The following is a 23736-nucleotide window of genomic DNA, read 5'->3' as shown; positions in this document are numbered from 1 at the left end:
TTTCTTACAAAAAACTATATTTTACGGTCAAAAACCCTAATTAGCTCAGATTTTACGGAAATAGTTTTATTTTTCGATCTTTAAATGGACTTAAGTTTTACATTTGAATCAGAGAATTGTATTTTCCATAATTTTCTTACAAAAAAACTAGAGTTTACGGTCAAAAACCCTTATTAGCTCAGATTTTACGGAAATAGTTTTATTTTTCGATCCAAAATTGGACTTAAGTTTCACATTTGAACCAGAAAATTATATTTTTCATAATTTTCTTACAACAAACTATAGTTTACAGTCAAAAACCCTTATTAGCTCAGATTTTACAGAAATAGTTTAGTTTTTCAATCCAAAAATGGACTTAAGATCCACATTTGAGTCAGAGAATTGTATTTTACATAATTTTCTTACAAAAAAACTAGAGTTTACGGTCAAAAACCCTTATTAGCTCAGATTTTAAAGACATAGTTTTATTTTTCGATCCAAAAAAGGACTTAAGTTTCACATTTGAAACAGAGAATTGTATTTTCCATAATTTTCTTACAAAGAACTAGAGTTTACGATCAAAAACCCTTTTTAGCTCAGATTTTACAGAAATAGTTTATTTTTTTGATCCAAAAATGGACTTAAGTTTCACATTTGAACCAAAGAATTGTATTTTCCATAATTTTCTTACAAAAACTATAGTTTACGGTCAAAAACCCTAATTAGCTCAGATTTTACGGAAATAGTTTTATTTTTCGAAACATAAATGGACTTAAGTTTCACATTTGAAGCAGAGAATTGTATTTTCTATAATTTTCTTACAAAAAACTATAGTTTACGGTCAAAAACCCTAATTAGCTCAGATTTTACGGAAATAGTTTTATTTTTCGATCCATAAATGGACTTAAGTTTCACATTTGAAGCAGAGAGTTGTATTTTCCATAATTTTCTTACAAAAAACAAGAGTTTATGGTCAAAAACCCTTACTAGCTCAGATTTTACAGAAATAGTTTATTTTTTTGATCCAAATATGGACTTTACGTTTCAGATTTAAACCAGAGAATTGTACTTTCCATAATTTTCTTACAAAAAAAACTAGAGTTTACGGTCAAAAACCCTTATTAGCTCAGATTTTAATGAATTAGTTTATTTTTTCAATAGAAAAAGGGACTTAAGATTCACATTTGAATCAGAGAATTGTATTTTCCATAATTTTCTTACAAAAAAATATAGTTTACGGTCAAAAACCCTTATTAAATCAGATTTTCCATAAATATTTTTATTTTTCGATCTAAAAAGGACTTAAGTTTCACATTTGAACCATAGAATTGTATTTTCCATAATTTTCTTACAAAAAACTATAGTATACGGTCAAAAACCGTTATTAGCTCAGATTTTACAGTAATAGTTTATTTTTTCGATCCATAAAGGGTCTTAAGATTCACATTTGAATCAGAGAATTGTATTTTCCGTAATTCTCTTACAAAAACTATAGTTTATGGCAAAAAACCTTATCAACTCAGATTTTAAGGATATAGCTTTTTTTTTTGTTCCAAAGATGGACCTGAGTTTCACATTTGAGACAGAAAATTGCACTCCTCATAATTTTCTTAAAAAGAAATAGAGAATACGGTCAAAAACGTTAATTATCTCAGATTTTACAGAAATAGTTTATTTTTTATATCCAAAGAGGGAATTAATTTTAACATTTGAACAAGATAATTGTATTTTCAATAATTTTCATATAAAAAACTATAGTTTACGGTCAAAAACCTTAATTAGCTCAGATTTTACGGAAGTAGTTTTATTTTTCGATCCATAAATGAACTTAAGTTTTACATTTGAAGCAGAGAATTGTATTTTCCATAATTTTATTACAAAAAACAAGAGTTAACGGTCGAAAACCCTCATTAGCTCAGATTTTACGGAAATAGTTTTATTTTTCGATCCATAAATGGACTCAGGTTTCACATTTGAACCAGAGAATTGTATTTTCCATAATTTTCTTACAACAAACTAGAGTTTACGGTCAAAAACCCTTATTAGCTCAGATTTTACGGAAATAGTTTTATTTTTCGATCCAAAAATGGACTTAAGTTTCACATTTGAACCAGAGAATTGTATTTTCCATAATTTTCTTACAAAAAACTAGAGTTTATGGTCAAAAACTTATTAACTCAGATTTTACAGAAATATTTTTATTTTTCGATCCATAAATGGACTCAGGTTTCACATTTGAATCAGAGAATTGTATTTTCCATAATTTTCTTACAAAAACTAGAGTTTACGGTCAAAAACTCTTATTAGCTCAGATTTTACAGAAATAGTTTATTTTTCCGATCCAAAAATGGACTTAAGTTTCACATTTGAACCAGAGAATTGTATTTTCCATAATTTTCTTACAAAAACTATAATTTACTGTCAAAACACCTTATTATCTCAGATTTTATGGAAATAGTTTTATTTTTCGATCCAATAATGGACTTGAGTTTCACATTTGAACCAGAGAATTGTATTTTCCATAATTTTCTTACAAAAAACTATAGTTTACGGTCAAAAACCCTAATTAGCTCAGATTTTACGGAAATAGTTTTATTTTTCGATCCAAAAATGGAATTAAGTTTCACATTTGAAGCAGAGAATTGTATTTTCCATAATTTTCTTACAAAAATCTAGAGTTTACGGTCAAAAACCCTTATTAGCTCAGATTTTACAGAAATAGTTTATTTTTTCGATCGAAAAAGGGACTTAAGTTTCACATTTGAACCAGAGAATTGTACTTTCCATAATTTTCTTACAAAAAAACTAGAGTTTACGGTCAAAAACCCTTATTAGCTCAGATTTTAAAGAAATAATTTATTTTTTCAATCCGAAAATGGACTTAAGATTCACATTTGAATCAGAGAATTGTATTTTCCATAATTTTCTTACAAAAAACTAGAGTTTACGGTCAAAAACCTTATTAACTCAGATTTTACAGAAATAGTTTTATTTTTAGATACTAAAAAGGACTTAAGTTTCACAATTGAACCAGAGAATTGTATTTTCCATAATTTTCTTACAAAAAACTAGAGTGTACGGTCACAAACCTTTCTTAGCTCAGATTTTACGGAAATAGTTTATTTTTCGATACAAATGGACTTAAGTTTCACATTTGAACCAGAGAATTGTATTTTCCATAACTTTCTTACAAAAAAATAGAGTTTACGGTCAAAAACCCTAATTAGCTCAGATTTTACGGAAATAGTTTTATTTTTCGATCTATAAATGAACTTAAGTTTTACATTTGAAGCAGAGAATTGTATTTTCCATAATTTTCTTACAAAAAACTAGAGTTTACGGTCAAAAACCCTCATTAGCTCAGATTTTACGGAAATAGTTTTATTTTTCGATCCATAAATGGACTTAGGTTTCAAATTTGAACCCGAAAGTTGTATTTTCAATAATTTTCTTACAACAAACTAGAGTTTACGGTCAAAACCCTTTATTAGCTCATAATTTACGGAAATATTTTATTTTTTGATCCAAAAATGGACTTAAGTTTCACATTTGAACCAGAGAATTGTATTTTACACAATTTTCTTACAAAAAACGAGTTTACGGTCTAAAACTTATTAAATCAGATTTTACAGAAATAGTTTATTTTTCGATCCAAAAATGGACTTAAGTTTCACATTTGAAAGCTACAATCGTAATGAATGATACTTGTTTTCAGAAAAAATGCCAATTGCCAAAAAAATAAAATAAAAAAAATTAAACAAAATGGGGGGAGGGGGCCCGAAAAGTTGGAGGGAGAGGGCGCCCTTCGAGTTTGGGGATAGGGGACCTATGGAGGGTTGATGTCTCTACTGGTTAGGGTCATTGGTGATTATGATCCTTGATGGTTCGTACTTACATACACCTTACTACTTGATTTGCAAGGATTTCTATGGTTTGTTCTGAATTTCTTTATTAAAATTATTTTCTTGCCATCTACATCTCTCTTAATATCAACTTTTTAGTATACTATAACGTTGGACCCTATTTTAAACTGACAACACTGTTCAAACACAACTTGTGTATTATACAGAACACATCGAAGAAGTAAAGCTAGGTCAACTCACAATATCATTCTTTCATCATTAACTATTTTCATAGATTGATGTTGTCTCAAATTTATAACAAATTGCCTGAGTTAACAACCCCTCGTTAGACTCTATTTTAATGCAAAATGATTTAACGCCAATTAAGCTATTGAATACCTTTTACCAATGTCTCTTGTAGGCGTCAAATCTATTAAGTATCTGAGCATATTCTTTGTATTATTGATGCAAGCATCCCATTCCTCATTCTTTAATTGCCCGTGAGGCATTCTTAACCAACGCAGTACCTTTTCGCATTTAACCAACGCAATTTCTTTTCGCAAATATCTTTTCACAAAAAATTCGCAAATAGAGTTATTTTTACGTCACAATTTTCAACTTAAAACCATTCTAACTGTAGCATCCCATTCCTCATTCTTTAATTACCCGTTACGCTTTCTTAAACATCGGAAGTTTAATTTGGTAATTGAACTTAGAAGTAATTACCCTTTTCAAAAACATTAGTGGTTCTATTAATGAACCCGTGAAACGAAACCAGTCTGATTGCATCACACAATCTCGCTCCTAGTTCCAAAACGTGGGTTTTGCCTTAGAAACCCGTCTGGTAACTCATATATCGTGCATAGTAATAGCTGACTGTCCTTGGTAACTTAATGTACCGGTTAGACTACTATTTTGTGAAATTCAATGTCTATTTTCTTGTCCCTTTTCAATACATAGAGGGTTTTTCTTGTCCCGTTTCTTGTCCCTTCTGGATCAGCACTATCATTACTACTGAGGCTGAAGATTTCGTAACAGGTAGGCTTAAATTGAAGTACCCTGAGTTTCAGGGACTACTAGGAACTCTAGGAGACGAGACTCCAGGTGTAGTTTTAGATCACAAATACAAACATGCAATATTTACTACAGGCTCATGTCATTGAGTTATTGTCATTGTCATTGTCAATGTCATTGTCAAAGTTATTGTCAATGTTATTGAGTTAATTTTCGCTTGAATTCTCCGACTAAAATTAGTTTTTTACTTACTTGGTAAGTTCTACGTGTTAAACGTTCTACGTCATCTTTTAAAGCTAGTGATTAATTTTAAGTAAGCTTGAAGAAAAGTTTTAACAAATGAAGATATTTATTTTTATCTTTCTTGCGTGTCACTTCTTCTGACGAAAATAGCATTTACTAGCAGTATGTAGTACTAGAATACAAATTAGTAAAAATGATTTCCCAGCAACGCATCTTATTAGATTTTATATTATGGCCTTTTCATGTCTTGATCGTTTCTCGGACATGACCTATAGCTAGTGGATATAAGCAAGCCAGTACTAAGACTTACTAGTCTGAAATGTGATATAACCGTTTATTTATAGGACTATGTCCTTTAATCATAGCCCTCCGAATTAATAGTACGACGGTCAATGTAGTTTCTTTCTCATCAGCTGTCTCCAGCAAAGGGGATCAAAGGGGATTGCCTTTTGAATAACAAGTTCTGTCATCAATAGTATTTAGATTTATTGTTCCTGACAGCTTACTATGACGTAATTTGCGAAAAACGATCAAATACTTTTGAAATTAAGACAAATGGCTTAGCTTCTATTCAATTTCCGAACTATCACCTGAATTATAATTGATCTGAAAAAAATTCTTAAGGAACCGATTTTTCTTTATGAAAAATTAAGGTTTTTCACTGAAGTCGTTGTTTCTAAGTTGTATTAGGAACTAAGACAAGGTTGAAATTTATTACAACCATAAAGGGTATGTTAATTGGTTTGAAAACATTTATATAGCTAAGATTTTAAAAATAAAATTTAAGAGAACTATAGCGCGGGTGTCCCTCACTTGGTCTTTTGCTCTTAGATAGTTCGATGTTTATATGACCAGACACTAAAAAACGTTCTATAGAAATAACCACAGATTTTTAATATCATTTTTAAGATAAGAAGTGAATGGACATCCATCTACAACCGTGCAACCATAGTAGTGATCTTAAGACCAGGTTATACAGTACAGCTTCTACCGTGGCCTTGGCACTGGGTGTATGACTATAATCGTACTGGGGAGCAGTGGCGTAATTTTGCCAAAATCCGGTGGGGGGGGGGGGGAGTTGTATCCAGTTTTCCCAAATCAAGTGAAAATGATAGTAAAAACTGAAAAATGAGCCATTTGGTACCATGAAAGTAATATATATTACTATAAAATTATTTTTTAGTACTATAAAGGTAAATATTTACTACAGAAATCTGATCCGTTTCTGTTGATGCTTAAATTATGTAGGTTTATTTTAGTTTTGACAAGATTTTTTGAAAAAACAAAATTTCAGCTGGGGGGGACGAGGTCTGGTAAGGGAACTTGCCCTCCTCCCTCGCCCTTTATCAAATTAAGCCCCCTGCTGAGGAATTATTACCATGGCTATAGTAACGGCTGTATGACCAGGGCCATAAAGGACAGCGGCCATAACATTGTTTGGAGCGAGACTAAACAAGATAAGTACAACTAAGGCCCTCACAACTGTCCTGCAATCTTAGCCATAAATGAGAGCTACTATCACTGCCATGGCAGTATTGGTGTGAAATTTGCAATACAAAAAAGTTATGATCGTGTTCATAGCAACGGTAGTACTGCCATAGCCATACAGGTCAGTTACAACCGTGGCTATTTTAATGTTAGCACTGCAGTAGCCCATACAGCTTAGTTACAACCATTGTCATAGGAAAAGTGTACAGTTACGACCATACAGGTGAGTCGTTATCACTGTTGTCTGGTAGCAATAACTGTATATGTATGCATGTATTTATTTATTTTTATAATAGTAACGGCTATATGACCAGGGCCATAAACGACAGCGGCCATAACATTGTTTGGAGCGAGACTAAACAAGATAAGTACAACTAAGGCCCTCACAACTGTCCTGCAATCTTAGCCATAAATGAGAGCTACTATCACTGCCATGGCAGTATTGGTGCGAAATTTGCAATACAAAAAAGTTATGATCGTGTTCATAGCAACGGTAGTACTGCCATAGCCATACAGGTCAGTTACAACCGTGGCAATTTTAATGTTAGCACTGCAGTAGCCCATACAGGTTAGTTACAACCATTGTCATAGGAAAAGTGTACAGTTACGACCATACAGGTGAGTCGTTATCACTGTTGTCTGGTAGCAATAACTGTGTATGTATGCATGTATTTATTTTTTCTCGAATTAATTAAAAAAAACTTTTTCCACAAAATAAGTTTTTCAAAGAAAAGTAAAGAACTCAATTAAACAAAAAATGAGCAAAAATAAAATCAAATAATCTACCAAGCGTGAAACTACCACAAATCAGCATCGATAAATAAATGAAACCCAAAACGAACAGAAATTACAACAAATAACCGTGTCAATCTCAAAACGAGCAGAAATTAACATGAGTAGGGCTAAAAATCCCAATGCCGTCCAGAGGCCAGAACATAATTTGCAGTTTAGTGAAAAAATATAAATTTTCTTACTTTTATAACTTTAATAAATCAAATAATATTAACATTTTGATTACTAAATATCAGTATATGTATATTAAACTGACAATGCACATTCATTTACATTTTTTCAGTAAAGTATAAATTATGTTCAAATTATACAGTACAAATTATATTCTGGCCTTGGGAAGGCATAGGGGTTTTTAGCCCAACTTATGTTAGTTTCTTTTCGTTTTGAGTTTGACTCGGTTATTTATTTTAATTTCTGTTCGTTTTGGGTTTCATTTATTTATTGATGCTGATTTGTGGTAGTTGCACGCTTAGTAGATTATTTGATTTTATTTTTGCTCATTTTTTGTTTAATGGAGTTCTTTACTTTTCTTTGAAAACCTTATTTTGTGAAAAAGTTTTTTTTTATTAATTTCTGTTCGTTTTATATTGACATAGTCTTTTCAGAGAAAAAGAAAATAATACTTTAAATCTTTTTGTTATTTTAAGGGTCTATAGTTTGGCCTGCTATTTGTATGCTAAAAGAAAAATTTTCAGCAATTTTTAACAACAAACACCCTCTTAAAAATCTGGACACAAATATTAGTGTTTAATTTAATTTCATACCTCCTCTAGTTGACCTGAAATGGAAAACTTGATACCATTCACAAAAAAAACTGTTCACTTTCTTTGATAGCTTGGATACACTTACGCTATTTTGATTGGGTTAAATTTTAATAGCAGAAGCAGCCCTGAAAGTTTGAACATAATACCCTCAGTCGTTCTTGGGATACTGCTGAGATGCCTTATTGTGAATTAGCATTAACACAGTGCATTTTGATTTAATCTTATGGCTACATTTAGTTTTTAAACATAAAGTCAAATGGAAGGGTGGGCGTGGGAGGGGGATTAGTTTCTCTCAAATCACTTTCGACTATTAAAAAGGGCATTAGCCCTTTCTATTTTCAATCGAATGAGCTCTTTTCGAAGTTCCAACGACAACTCCTTTGATACAAAGTGCCCTGGTCTAAACAACAACAACAACAACAAAATAATACATTATACCCACATCGATCTTTACTATAAAATGTCAAGCCTTCCAATCAATTTTGACTATTAAAAATGGCACTAGGCCTTTGGATTTCCAATCGAATGAGCTCCTTTGGAGTTTCTACGACAACACTTCCTATAAACACCTTTTATGCCCCCAGGGCATAAATTACAACCCTTACCCTAAGGGCTGTGAGGGTGGTTGTCATCCTCTAAGACTTAATTTCCAGAACTTTCAACTACGTTAAACAAAATGGCCATCTCAAAATTTTGATTGGTTGTGTCAGGGAAAATTTTGGGCTTGAGAGGGGGTTTATTCCTTCTCGAATTACTTTCAACTATCAAAAAAGGCACTAGCCCTTTTAATTTCAAATCAAATGAGCCCTTTTGAAGTTTCTACGACAACTCTTTCAATAAAAACCTTATATGCCCTCAGGGGATAACTTACAACCCTCGCCCTGAGGGCTGGGGGGGGGTTTCATCCTCAAAGACATAATTTACAGAACTTTTTACTGCGTTGAACAAAATGGCTATCTGAAAATTTTGATTGGATGTGTTTGGGGGAATAGTGGACGTGAGAGGGTGGTTAGTTACCCTCCAATCACTTTCAACTATTAAAAAGGGCACTGGCCCTCTCAATTTCCTATTGAATGAGCCCCCTTTGAAGTTTTTACGACAACTCTATAATTAGATACCTTATATGCCCCCAGGGCATAACTTACAACCATTGCCCTGGGGGGTTTTTCATCCTTAGATACATAATTTCCCGAACTTTCAACTCCGTTGAACAAAGTGTTGGTATCTAAAGTGTGATTGAATTTTTTTAGGGAAACGGTGGGCGTGAGACGGGGGTTAATTACTCTCCACTCACTTTCGACTATTAAAAGGGGCAATTTCAATTTCCAATCTAACGAGCCCCTTTTGAAATTTCTACAACAACTTTGTATATAAACCTTATATGCCCCCAGGGCATAACTTACAACCCTTGCACTGAGGGCTCTGATGAAGTTATCATCCTAAAAGACCTAATTTCCAGAACTTTCGACTACGTTGAACAAAATGAATATCGCAAAATTTTGATAGGATATGTTTAGGGAAATGGTGGACGTGAGAGGGGGGTTAGTTGCCCTTCAATCACTTTAGACTATTAAAAGGGCAATAGCCCTTTCAATTTGCAATTGAATGAACCCTTTTTGATGTTGTTACAACATCGCTCTCTATAAAAACCTTACATGCTCCTAGGGCATAACTTACAACCCTTGCCCTGAGGGTTGTGGGGGGGATGGGTAGTCATCCTTAAAGACCTAATTTCCAAAACTTTCAACTACGTTGAAAAAAATGGGTATCTAAAAATTTTAATTGGATGTGTTTGGGGAAAAGATGGGCGTGAGAGGGGGGTTAGTTGCCCTCAAATCCCTTTCGACTATTAAAAAGGGCAGTAGCCCCTTGAATTTCCAATCGAATGAGCCCTTTTTCAAGTTTTTACGACAAAGACTTCAATAACAACCTTTTATGCCACCAGGGCATAACTTTTAACCCTTGCCCTGAAGACTGGGGATAGTGTCCTGCTCAAAGGTATAATTTCCTGAACTTTAAACTGCGTGGAACAAAATGCCTGTCTAAAAATTTAATTGGATATTTTTGGGGAAATGATGGGCGTGGAAGGGGTGTTACTTGCCTTCCAATAACTTTTGACTATTAAAAAGGGCAGTAGCCATTTCAATTTCCAATCGAATGAGCCTTTTTTGAAGTTTCTACGACGACGAGTTCTATAAAAACCTTATATACCTCCAAGACATAACTTACAACCCTTGCCCTGAGGGCTATAGGGGAGTGTCCTCCTCAAAAACATAATTTCTATCTGAAAATCCACAACAGTGAACAAAATGGCTATATCCAAAAATTTTGATTGGATGTATTTGGGCTAAAGGTGGGCGAGAGAGGGGGCCTAGTTGCCCTCAAATCACGTTTGACTATTAAAAAGAGCACTAGACCTTTGAATTTCCAATAGAATGAGCCCTTTTTCAAGTTTCTAACACAAAGATTTCAATAAAAGGTTATATACCCCAGGGCACAACTTATAACCCTTGCCCTGAAGACTGTGGGGGGGGGGGAGTGTCCTGCTCAAAGGTATAATTTTCTGAACTTTAACTGCGTGGAACAAAATGGATGTCTCAAAATTTTGATTTGATGTGTTTAGGGAAATGGTGGGTGTGGAAGGGGTGTTAGTTGCCTTCCAATTACTTTTGACTATTAAAGAGGGCAAGAGCCATTTCAATTTCTAATCGAATGAGCCCTTTTTGAAGTTTCTACGACAACGCGTTCTATAAAACTTTATATACCCCCAGGGCATAACTTACAACTCTTGTCCTGAGGGCTGTGAGGGGGTAGTCATCCTCAAAGACCTAATTTACAGAATTTAAAACTACGTTTAATAAAATGGCTATCTCAAAATTTCGATTGGATGTGTTTGGGGAAAAAGTGAGCGTGAGAGGAGGGTAAGTTGCCCTCCAATCACTTTCGACTATTAAAAAGGGCACTAGCCCTTTGAATTTCTAATTGAATGAGCCTTTTTTGAAGTATCTACGACAACGCCCTCTATAAAAAACCTTATTTTCCCCTAGGGCATTACTTTAAACCCTTGCCCCGAGGGTTGTAGGGGAGTGTCCTCCTCAAAAACATATTTTCTATCTGGAAATCAACTACGCTGAACAAAATGGCCATTTCAAAATTTTTATTGGATGTGTTTGGGGGAATGATGGGCGTGGGGAGGGCTACTTACCCTACAGTCACTTTCGACTATTAAAAAGGGCACTAGCACTTTGAATTTCCAATCGAATGAGCATTTTTGAAGTTTCTACGACAATGCCTTCTATAAAAACCTTATATGCCCCCAGGGCATTACTTAAAACCCTTGCCCCGAGTGTTGTGGGGGAGTGTTCTCCTCAAAAACATATTTGCTATCTGGAAATCAACTACGCTGAACAAAATGGTTATCTTAAAATTTTGATTGGTTGTGTTTGGTGGAATGATAGGCGTGGGAGTGGGGGGGGGCTAGTTTCCCTCCAATTACTTTCGACTATTAAAAAGGGCACTAGGCACTCCAATTTCCAATCGAATCACCCTTTTCTAAGTTTCTACGAAAACTCCTTCGATACGAAGTGCCCGGGTATGAAGAAAGAAGAAGAAAAAAAAAATACATTGTGTCCACATCGTTCTTTACTTAGGCAGCACTATCGTGCTGCCTATGAAAGGCTTCATATTTTGTTAGGAAAATTGGTATTCTGGGATTTCCTGGCCTAAAAAATTATCTATTTAGTTCAGAAGCCTGAGAAAATACGTCAAAAGCCTCAATTTAGGGAAAAAATATTTATATGAATAACGTCATTTTTATGAATAATTTCGAAATGCACACATACGTCACATTTGAATCAGTAGTGGTTGCATCGTTTTGTGTGTATGATGCAGGCAAAATTCCAAAGAAACAGAAGATTGACAAGAAACATTAAATGTTTTCGTATTGTTTACGTAAATGTTTCGTATTCTATTAAGTACAATTTAATAGAATAAATTGTATATCCCCCCCTCAAGAGTGAACTTATCGTTTTATATCTATGACGCATACAATATTACAAAAGGAACATAGCTAAGTATAAAATACCAAGGGTAATCAGTCTATTTGCAAAAGGCGTTTTATGTAGTTTCATAATACCTACAGTGAGTAGAGCCAGTAAAGAGAGTAATTATAGGGCATAGAGGACAAATGAAGAACCTAGACTATCAAACATGACAAGATGAAGCTGATCTCACCTGATCTGACCAATCCGAGCAGCTAAGGTAATGGGTATTGAAAAAAGTCTAAAGTAATGATAAAAAAAAATGATGAACAAGAAAACATACCGTCAGAATACTTGCGTCAGCGAAAATTACAACGAGTCAAAAACAAGAGTGAAGAAGTAAGTGAAGAAAGAAATCTGGTTCTAAGATAATCGGCAGCAAGAATTAAACAAGTCAAAACAAAAGTGATGATCAAAGAAATATGTGGTTACAATATATGCGCCAACAAGGAGTAGAGGGAATTATAAATGAAAGTGAAGAACGAAGAAATATGCTGTTAAAAGATATGTCAAAACGAGAACATAGAAATAAGCGGTTAGAAGATAAGGGGCATCGATAATTCCAAGTGACAGCGAGAAAGTAAGTATGACTGGCCACAAAAACGATCTAAATAGGAAATAACATTGTGAAAGAAATTTTATTTTTTCCCAGGATGGCTGCACCGAACCCGTGGTGACGTCATGATATCAAGAAAAGGCTTAAACTGTCTTCAGTTAGAAAACAAGCAACAATGAGGATCCACATATATATGGCTGCCGAGTGCTGAGTGCCAGGGCCCGGTGGTATAGTCGCCCGGCTCCCAGTATATATACTATCTTTATAAGTGAGCAATAATTGTCTAAGTATTTATTTATTTTTTCTCAAGAATAGTTCCATGTTTTTTCGGGAAAATGCATCCTGGGATATTCTGGCTTATAAAACGATCTCGATAGGTCAGAAGTTTCAGTAAATTCGTTAAGTATCTTGATTTGGAGAAAAGAATGATGTGAGTGACTACTGCTTGCATGGTCGAACTGCATTGTCACCACCACAAATTCCAAATAAATATGGTTTGGCTTTTCTTTAAGACGTCACTTGCTCTCTGAAGAGCTTCATAGACGTATTCCAAATTTAAACTCGTGTTTTGCTCTATCTTCATTCAACGTAAGCGATGATCGAACCGTAAATAGTTGTAATATATTTAACTGTAAGTTAGCTGGACAAATTCATCACAAAATCAATTCAGCGGCACATCCATGACAAACTACTGAAGGTGATTTTGAGCCACCTTCATATGACCAAATGTACTTTTTAGACCTCAATGAAGCTGCTGAATAACACCTGGCACATCATTTAATTTATGGGATCTCTCTTAATCTAATGAATATCTTCGAAGAAATATTGTGAGACACAAACGACTATGCAACAGGTTACGAAAAATGCGAGAGGTGGAGGTTGATACAAATCAACTTACTGCTTCACTGGGACAACAGCCTCCACAAATGTGCAGCTAGTTTTTACTGTTCCAGATGGTGTCGATTATAGGCGGTTAAACCCTTCGGCATGTAATGGATATGCGCTCTGTTTACTCTTAATGGTGACCATAGTTTTCTACCAAATGTAATAGTTGTAAGACAATGCGGCAACAATCTTGTCATTTTAAAAAAATACTGACCATCGTGTGCGAGTCCCTTACCCACCAAATTTTTTATCCAGCTGGAACTTCAGGAGGGTGTCGGGGTATGCTATTTCAAACACCTTATGTATGCTAAGTCGTCAACGTATAACACGGCTTGAATTAACGAAGTATCGTATCGCTTTTCGATCTGAACAGGCCAAATGCCTTTCTATGCAAGCTGTAACAACCAGCCTGTGTCGGATTGGTTTTAATGAGACACAGGGGACAGGGAGCACAGAGATTTCTTACTCGTCCAATGGATGAATCGTGACTGAATGCTTTGTTTACGTCAGAAAGTTTCGTTTTGTGGCCAGTCATCACTGTTCCTTGTTTTCCAACCATAGATTTCACTGTCCATTTTTGCTCATCTTTACCTAAGAAAGTTTTTTTCACGCCTTTTTCTTTTCGCAGTTTTGAGTCATACAAAATGTAACTCAATTTCTTAAGACGTTTTAGTTAACAAATACGTTTTTTTTTAGTTTCAAACCACAAATCAGTGTTAAAAATTTCGTTTACAATTCAGTGTATCTCGCTGTGGTTTATTCCATAACCTTTTTTTTTTTTAGCTGTTGCGATTCTCACTTTCACTAGTTTTCTAATCAGATTTATCTCTGCTTTATTTTCTTCAATCAAACCCTTAAAGTTTTAAGTGACCTTAAATTAGAATTAGTGCCTTTGTGAAATTACATTTTTTTGTCAGTGAACCCTTATCTTTTCCTTTGGCTTGTCTTTTGTGATCATAAGAAATATGTCACCGACCCTTTCTTTTCTTAACAAAGGCATGGTAAGCATTGATGACCTTATCCATGTCAAAATCCTAAACCCAATCATCAAAACTTCCATTTTCAGTTTTTGTACGTTTTGATTCTTTCTATCCCATATATTCTAACTCTATTTATATTTCTTCTCCATTGTGGATTTTCATTACTTCAGGCAATTTGCCAATGCTCTTTGCTTTAGCTGCCCTTATTTGTCTAGTTTTATATGGTGGTCCACGTTGTAGATTTGTTAATTGTTCAGGTGGTGCAACTGTAAGAAGACTTATGTCTTTTTTTTTATATTTGTACACACACACACACACACACACACACACACACACACACACACACACACACACACACACACACACACACACACACACACACACACATATATATATATATATATATATATATATATATATATATATATATATATATATATATATATATATATATATTATTATTATTATTATTATTATTATATATATATATATATATATATTATTATTATTATTATTATTATTATTATTATTATTATTATTATTATTATTATTATATTATATATATATATATATATATATATATATATATATATATATATATATATATATATATATATATATATATATATATATATATATATATATATATATATATATATATATATATATATATATATATATATATATATATTATATATATATATTATATATATATATATATATGAGTGAGTGAGTGAGTGAGGTATATATATATATATATATATATATATGTACGCTTGACACACACGCCGCCTTTTTGTTCAGCGTAGTTAATTTCCAGATAGTAATTATGTTGTTGAGGAGGACACTGCCCCATAGCTCTCATAGGCAAGGGCTGTAAGTTATGCCCTTTGGGAATATACGATTTTTATAGAAAGCGTTGTCGTAGAAACTTCAAAAAAGGCTCATTCCTTAAGAAATTCAAAGACCTAGTGCCCCTTTTAATAGTCAAAAGTGATTTGAGGGCAACTGAACCCCGTCTCACGCGTACCTTTTACCCAAACACATCCACTAAAAATTTTGAGATGGTCAATTTATTAAACGTGGTTTTTGTTCACGTAGTTGAAAGTTCTGAAAACTAGGTCTTTGACGATGACAACCCCACAGCCCTCAGGGCGAGGGTTGTAAGTTATGCCCTGCGGCCATATAATATTTTTATAGGCAGTGTTGTCGTAGAAACTTCAAAAAGGGTTCATTCGATTGGAAATTGAAATGGCTAGTGCCCTTTTTAATAGTCGAAAGTGATTGCAGGGCAACTAACACCCCTTCCATGCCCACCATTTCCCAAAACACATCCAGTCAAAATTTTGAGATTACAATCTTGTTCAACGGAGTTGAAAGGTTCGGAAATTATATCTTTGAGTTTGACACTCCCCCCACAGTCTTCAAGGCAACAGTTGTTAGTTATGCCCTGGGGGCATATAAGGTTCTTATAGAAAGTGTTGTCGTAAAAACTTGAGAAAGGGTTCATTCGATTGGATATTCAAAGGGCTAGTGCCCTTTTTAATATTTGAAAGTAATTGGAAGGCAACTAGAACCCTGTCACGCCCACCATTCCCCCAAACATTTTTGGGGGACTTCGTATCGCATTATTTTTTTCCATACCAGGGCACTTCGAAAGGAAGGAGTTGTCTAGAAATTTCAAAAAGATCTCATTCAATTGGAAATTGGATTGACTAGTGCCCTTTTTAATAGTCGAAAGTGATTGGAAGGCAACTAATTCCCCTTCCACGCCCCCATTTGACCAAACACATCCAATCAAAATTTTGAGATAGTCATTTTGTTCAGCGTAGTTGATGTCCAGATAGAAATTATGTTTTTGGGGAAGACCCCCCCTCCACACAGCGATAGTCTGCATATAAGGTTTTTATAGAAAGCATAGTCATAGAAACTTCAAAAAGGGCTCCTTCGATTGGAAATTCAAACGGCTAGTGCCCTTTTTAATTGTCTTAAGGGATTGGAGGGCAACTAACCCCGCTCTCGCGCCCACCATTTCTCCAAACACATCCAATCAAAATTTTGAGATATCTATTTTGTTCTACGTAGTTGAAAGTTATAGAAATTAGGTCTTTGAGGACGACAACCCCCCCCCCCAGACCTCAGGGAAAGGGTTGTAAATTATGCCCTGGGAGCATATAAGGTTTTTATCGATAGTGTTGTCGTAGAAACTTCAAAAAGGGCTCATTCAATTGTAAATTGAAAGGGTTGGTGCCCTTTTTAATAGTCGAAAGTATTTGGAGGGCAGCTAATCCCCCCACGCCCGCCCTCCCATTTGCCCATTATATTTCAAAACTAAACATTAAATCAAAATGCACTGTGTTAATGCTAATTTCCAATAAGGCATTTTCAGCACTTTCCCAAAAACGACTAAGGGTATTTTGTTCAAACTTTCGGGGCTACTTCTGCTCTTAAAATTTAGCCAAATCAAAATAGCGTAAGTGCATCCAAGCTATCAAAGAAAGTAAACAGATTTTTTTGCGAATGATATCAAGTTTTCTATTTCAGGTCCACTATAGGAGGTACGAAACTAAAATAAACACTACTATTTGAGTACAGATTTTTAAAAGGATATGTTCTTTTTGTGTTTTTCAAAAGAATAAATGAATATATATATGTATATATATATATATATATATATATATATATATATATATTATATATATATATATATATATATATATATATATATATATATATATATATATATATATATATATATATATATATATATATATATATATATATATATATATATATATATATATATACGTATATAAACGTATATATATATATAAATAAAACGTATATATATATATATTTATACGTTTAAACGTTTATATATATATAAACGTTTAAACTTCTTTTGGACTCCATCTTTGTTCCCTGCTTAAGAGAATTGACTTTTTATTTTTATTCTTTTGAAAAACACAAAAAGAACAAGCTAATTTACTTATTCTAATGTAATGAGACACACCCAATATCCTTTTGAGGAAGATTAGAAAAAAAAACTTAAATGGCCTCATTAAGCCAAATTGTTTAAACACTGAGCATGATAATTTATTTATTTATTTATGTATCTTAGAATGCTTGAAGCTAGAGAAATACTAGTTCATTAGCTGTCTTGCCTTACCAAAAACCTTTAAAATAGCAGCGCATGGAAGAAAAGAGGTGATGTAAAAGAAAGCAGTCTTTCCCAGGCTAAATTGAAACCTGTAAGCAGTTAGCTTTCTAGCCCCGCTTTGGAAATAGGCAGAACGATAGTAAGCAATTATCTCACTATCTCAACTTTACCGAAAAGCAAAGAATTTCCGGCTCCTTTCGCACTTTGGTTGCCACTGGATAAGCATCAGGATACTGGTATGCAATTAGATATCCTAGGTACCGCCATCTTTTATATGTAATAATATCAGATAAGTATTTCTGATTAAATAGAGAATTTTGGAAAATTTTTGGCTCATTCAAATCGAAATCAAAAGTTCCAGTGCCCTTACTATATACCAGAAAAGATTGGAGGGTATCTAGGCCCCTCCCCTTCCCCTTTTCCCCATAGACCTACGGTCAGAATTTTGTATAGTCCTTTGGTTCAACATAATTGAAAGATTAAATAACTATGCCTCTAGGGATGACCCGACTCCCCGACCAAAGAAGGAGGGTGATTTCCTGACCTAACTTAAAAACGGTCAAATGTAAAATTCTAAAAGAGCAAGATTTTTCAACTGAAAGAAAGGAGCAAAACTAAAACTTAAAGCGAACAGAAAGTATTCCGTATATAAAGGGGTTCACCCACTCCTCTATTTTGCGCTCTTTACTTTAAAGTTTGACATTTTTACGCTATTTTTCAAGAAAGCCTGCTAAAACACAAGGGCCTTTGATTTGGTATGAGAAGCTTTATTGAAGTCCTAAAAAACTCTAGCGCAATGATCAAAGATTCGAGCATGAAGCATCAACATCTAATATACAGAATAATTTCAGTTCGTTATAAGTTTTATTGTTGCTCCGTACTTTTAGTTGAAAAACTTGTTCCTTTTTATTTAATTAAGGGACAAGTTTCATTGGGGAAGAACTATTGAATACAGAAGATTGTAGGAAAATCAAATGATAGACTATTAGAGATCCTTATTTCTCAAAAGCCGGCTAGGGTCAGTCAAAACAAGCAACGTCTTGGAATGAGATGGAGGGAGGTAACTAGAAAAGATTTCAAAGCAGTGGGAAAATCCTGGGAGAGCTTGAAGAGTGAAATTCTGAAATCAACTCGGCAGTTGAGGAGCTTGGGGCAATCAGAGATTGATTTGTGCTGCAGTTATTTATGAGTAATATGAGTAGTTATATTAGTTTAAAAGGAAGCGAAGTGATTGGAAATAGTTTAGATTTCTTCTAGCACTTTTTTCTTGTAACTAAATTTGAACAAATGAAAAATTTCTTTTTATTAAATTGTCACTGAACCATACAGTAGATTCCATTTATCCCTTACAAAAGTATATTGAAAACCAGGACTTACGTGTAGGTTCGACTTCAAAAGTTCAATGAAATTCGTATTCTCAAATTCAAAATTCTAGATGGTAAAGCTTATAAGCGGTGCCTTAAAAGTATTATAATAGCTAAAGTTAAAGTTTGCTGGAATTTCCTTTCATAAAAAAGTTCTTTGTTTCTTGTTTTTAACATTTTCCTTTAAATAAAGTTTTTGCTCTTAGGCAGTATTTACATTTACAAAAAAAGGTGGAGGTTCTATCTTTTAAAGTTAATAAGTATTTTCAGCACAAAAAAGTATTCGTCAGGCATCAGAAAAAAAAATTGTTCAAGACCAAAACAAGTTTCTTTTTTGTATAACGTTTTGTGTATTATATATCATGTGTATATGTTCGCTAATAAAGAAATGCACTTACATTACCTTTGCTATACTTTATTTATAGGAAACTGAAATTAATATCGTACAAATGCAAGAGAACATTTTTCACTAGAGTATCATTCAACACAGCATGTCCCTAGAATTTTAATATTCATGATATGTATAACCTAGACAATGACGTATAAAGTACAATAAAGAATGGAACACAGCTCTTGGTTGAATAAAAAAAAGAAAAGTTTTTTTTTTAACAAAAATAAAGAGTGACATTGGAATCAGTGTTTCCACTCAGCATGGTCCAGAAAGAAGTAGGCAATTTAAGTAAAATAAAAAAAAACAGTATATTGGAAGTAGAAACAGTTTCAAATATTAGAAGAAATTATGTAGTTTAAGCACAAATTGTTTGCAGAATTTGAATAAGAAATTAGACTTTCCGAGGCTCACGTAAGGGTTTTCAGAGATAAATGACTTTAATTGTAAATCCGGCACAGAAATAGAAAGGCAGAAAATCAAATAAAATACCGGCTAGCTAAGCCAAATGTGATCAGACCAAAAAATATTTTATACGCCTTTGGCTATAAATGTGGAATTCACTTCAAAACACTGCTTCAAATTTCAAATTTAAAGGAGAAATATCTGCATTAGCATTCTGAAGCTGTCACGTTAGATTTAACCCGCTTCAAACGCTTTTTAAGCGAAACATCATCGACCATATGGCTGTGGCCGCCTTTTCATTTTAGTCTGCACTTCACCCGAAGAGGAGTTTTTCTATTGCGACATTCGGAAATTGCAAACGGAACAGAAATTTTACTACTTTCAAAATGTTTTCGAACTTTTTATGCCCAGTAGGTGTTCTTACACTTGCAACATATTTCCAGAAAACAAAATGGGTCAACGCTTTCACAGTTCTTGTCATCTGGGGGGCAAACTAAAGCCAATTATCACCACTTCATTTCAATGTTTGCTTTGTTCCACCAAGGAAGTCCAAAAGATGCAAAAAAAGGTTGCAGGGTCTTAGCTTCTCCTGAAAGAGCGAAAGACGAATTCACAAGCTCAACAAACTTGTATGTTTCACTATCAAATGGGAGTCTTTTCTGAATTTGTGTTACTGCTTCTTTGTGGAATTCTCCGGCCATACTCATGACTTTTTCACTGCTTTTCGTGAATTGGTTATCAGACATCAAATCTGAAAGGTGGCTCTCGGTGTTCAAGCTATGACCCACCTGGTCAAGTTTAAGGTACTTGTCTTCATTGACCACATCTACATCTTTGATATTTTTTGGTTCCAAAGGTAGGAAGCACTAAGGAATTCATGCAGAATGTCTTCACTGCAGATTCTACTTCTTTTACAAACTTGAAAAAATGGGTACCTCACTCTGGAAAAGCGTATTGAAATCGTTGAATATTGCAAGAGCAGATTCTACAGCTCCATCAGTACCCGCTTATAGTGATTCCTTAGTGTCGATAAAACCTGGTCGTTACCATGCGACAGGTCTTCGACTGCTAAATTCGTCCATTCATCAAGGCGTCCCAATGCTCAAACATGCCTCTTAAAGTTTGTTGAAAAAAATCCGTCGTGTAGGAGCAAGACCGACAAACTTTCTTTCAGAAACGTATTTGCTTGGCACTGTCCCTAAAATTTGAAGTTACAGCTAAACAAGGTCCTCAATTCCTTTAGACGGCTTTTTGCAGGCGATATTGAGCATACAAATGGTAAAGATGGCACGAGCACTTCAATATCACAACCCATCATAGAGTTAGTTGTGTCTGCACAAAAGCTGACCCAGTTCCATAAGTTATCGTCCTCCTTTTCCAGCGCTTGCAAACATTGGCTTAATTTGTCAAATACCCCATCCGCAGTACTGTCTGGACAAGAGAATTTATCGAGATTATCAACTTTTGTCTCTAAGCCACAATCAGCAAAAGTGACACAAATCGCCAACTGTTTATCAGAAGACACGTCCGTGGTTTCGTGCACGATTATAGAAAAGAAATACTGTTTCAACATACCTACTGGGTCTTCCCTGAAGTGTGGCCAAAGTGCCTGACGCACTACGTTTGTCACTTTCTGTTTGCCCAATAGTTTCTGCTTACTCAGTAGTTCTGGCCCTGACGATGACTTTGCTAACGTTGTTAAGATGCCGCAGAGCCTGTAAGGCAAATCATCCTCCAATGGGAAGCATGCAATTTTACTTTCAATCTTCAAAACACTATTTTCAACTAATTTGTCCTGGAAGTGAGATCTTACAGACAACATAGTCTCTGCTAAGATCCAGGCATTCTCTCTAGAAAGATATGCTGACGTTGTGGCATGCTTCCGCAAGGCTGCCTTACCCTGAGATTATCTTTTTTTGCAGCAAATACAGTCGGCCAACCCCCCCCCCCTAGCTGAAATTCAGTTTCTCCATAAATACTGTAAAAATTAAGATATGTCTGCATAATTTAAGAATCCAAAGAAACGGGTCAGTTTCTTTTAGTACATCTTTACTTTTTTTTTATTATTGTATTAATTATTTTTCAGTTTTCTCTGCCATTTTCACTTGGTTCGGGAAAGTTAGCTCTAAATTTACCCCTCCCCCACCCTCAGGATTTTGATGGAATTACACCACTGGCTGGGGTATGGATCTAGTGATATACTAAGTATGTATTTGCAAACCATGAACTAGGTGAATTCTATTCCCTATTGAATCAAAATTCTTGACAAGTTTAAAAGATAACTGCATGTGCATCACATATACAACAATAGTGAAGTATCTGAAAAATAGTCATATAGAAGAGACAAAACTGTGACTGAAAAAAAAATGTCCAAGCAGGAATGGAATGCAAGACACTCTTATTCGAAGTCCAACGCTCTACTAACAGAATAACGACTCTAATAATCTAATTAAATCTATTGGTGTTTGTAGGCCCATAATTGTTTAGCTTATTCAGGGGGCTTGCAGAAGGAACATACGGGAGGTGTTCTTGCAAACCTCCAGTTAAGGATTTTGGAAATTAATTATTACAATGATATCGTTTATGCTTCCAAGCTTTTCTATTTAATAAGTGACACCAAAAGTGTTGATTTTAGTGCTAAAACGCACCTGCAAATGGTAGAATTGATAAAAATCAATAGATTTGAGCAATAGCTTTCAAATGAGCCATTAAAAATCACTCTTAAAAGTTCTGGCAGCCCACTAATCTCGGCTTTTCCACTTGAGACATGGCACCAAAAGTGCTGTTTTTAGTGCTATTTGGAACTTGCAGATGGTAGGATTTCTAGGAATAACGTCGACATGAGCGTTATGTTTCATATGAACTATTAAAAATCTGTCTTCGATATTCTGGTAGCCTCAACCCTTGAGGAATGGCAGAAAAAGTATCATTTTTAGAGCCATATGGCACTTGCAGATGGTGGAATTTATAAAAAGCAGGTAGATAGGGGATATCTCTTTTGAATAAATCATTAAGAATCTCCCTATGATGTTCTGGTAATCCGCTAGCTCAGGTAAAAAGAAAAAAAAACAAAAAAAACAGAAACCCAGATAGTGCGGAGAATTTATGTTCTAGACCCCATCATTAATCAATCCAATTTACCCCCTTTTCAATTGAATTCACCCTTCATTTTAAATGAAAATATCCCATGATGAGCTTTAAGATCAAAGCAGGCCTTGTGAAATAAGAATTTCATACATATTTAAGTAATATTCCATACTTTATATATACTACTGATTAACTGTAATAATTAAATATAACTTAATACTTAATGGATAGTTCGATAGAAATGTCTTCTTAATTATTATTATCTTTCCTTTTTATGTAAGTAACCTTTAAAATCATACCTTTACCTAATTTTTAATTTTTTTTTTTTAATCAGCTGCTGTAGAGTCAAATCATTTTGGTACAAAAAAGCCAACCGTTTCACCTTTAAAATTAATATAGTCAGTGATCCAAGGACCGTTTTCTTTAAAGGGGTGGCTCATATTCACCGCAGTTGGTTTGAGGGTGGATTCTAGGGTAATCGGGGCGCTAATAACGAATACCGGGGTGCTGAAGTTTGCACACGTGTAGAACACGGTCATTTTAGCCTATAAAGTCAAATTTGGCTTAAAAAGACGTCATACTGCTTTTGATTTTTTTAAACAGTAAAATAAACAGAAAACATTATAAACTTGACATAACCTAATTCCTAAGAACAACTACTTTCACCTGGCATTTTTAGTTTTCCCCCACAACCTTTATTTGTTTAGTTAACCCCTATTAAATTTTAAAAACAAGGTTTTTAATATACT

General features: G+C 34.1%; 1 protein-coding gene across 1 annotated transcript in view; it reads right to left on the bottom strand.

The window, feature by feature from the left end:
* Positions 1–20601, bottom strand: part of LOC148956167 (uncharacterized) — a 58917-nt gene extending 38316 nt beyond the window's left edge. The window contains exon 1 of the mRNA XM_089089593.1: positions 20411–20601. Coding sequence (XP_088945719.1) covers positions 20411–20601 — 191 coding nt within the window. The remainder of the gene's footprint in view (positions 1–20410) is intronic.
* Positions 20602–23736: the final 3135 nt, after the last annotated feature.

Source organism: Artemia sp. Qi Xiang Cuo, chromosome 1 (assembly GCF_049724085.1).
Source record: "Artemia sp. Qi Xiang Cuo chromosome 1, ASM4972408v1, whole genome shotgun sequence".
NCBI lineage: Eukaryota > Metazoa > Arthropoda > Branchiopoda > Anostraca > Artemiidae > Artemia > Artemia sp. Qi Xiang Cuo.
This window is presented reverse-complemented; position numbering and strand designations above follow the sequence as displayed.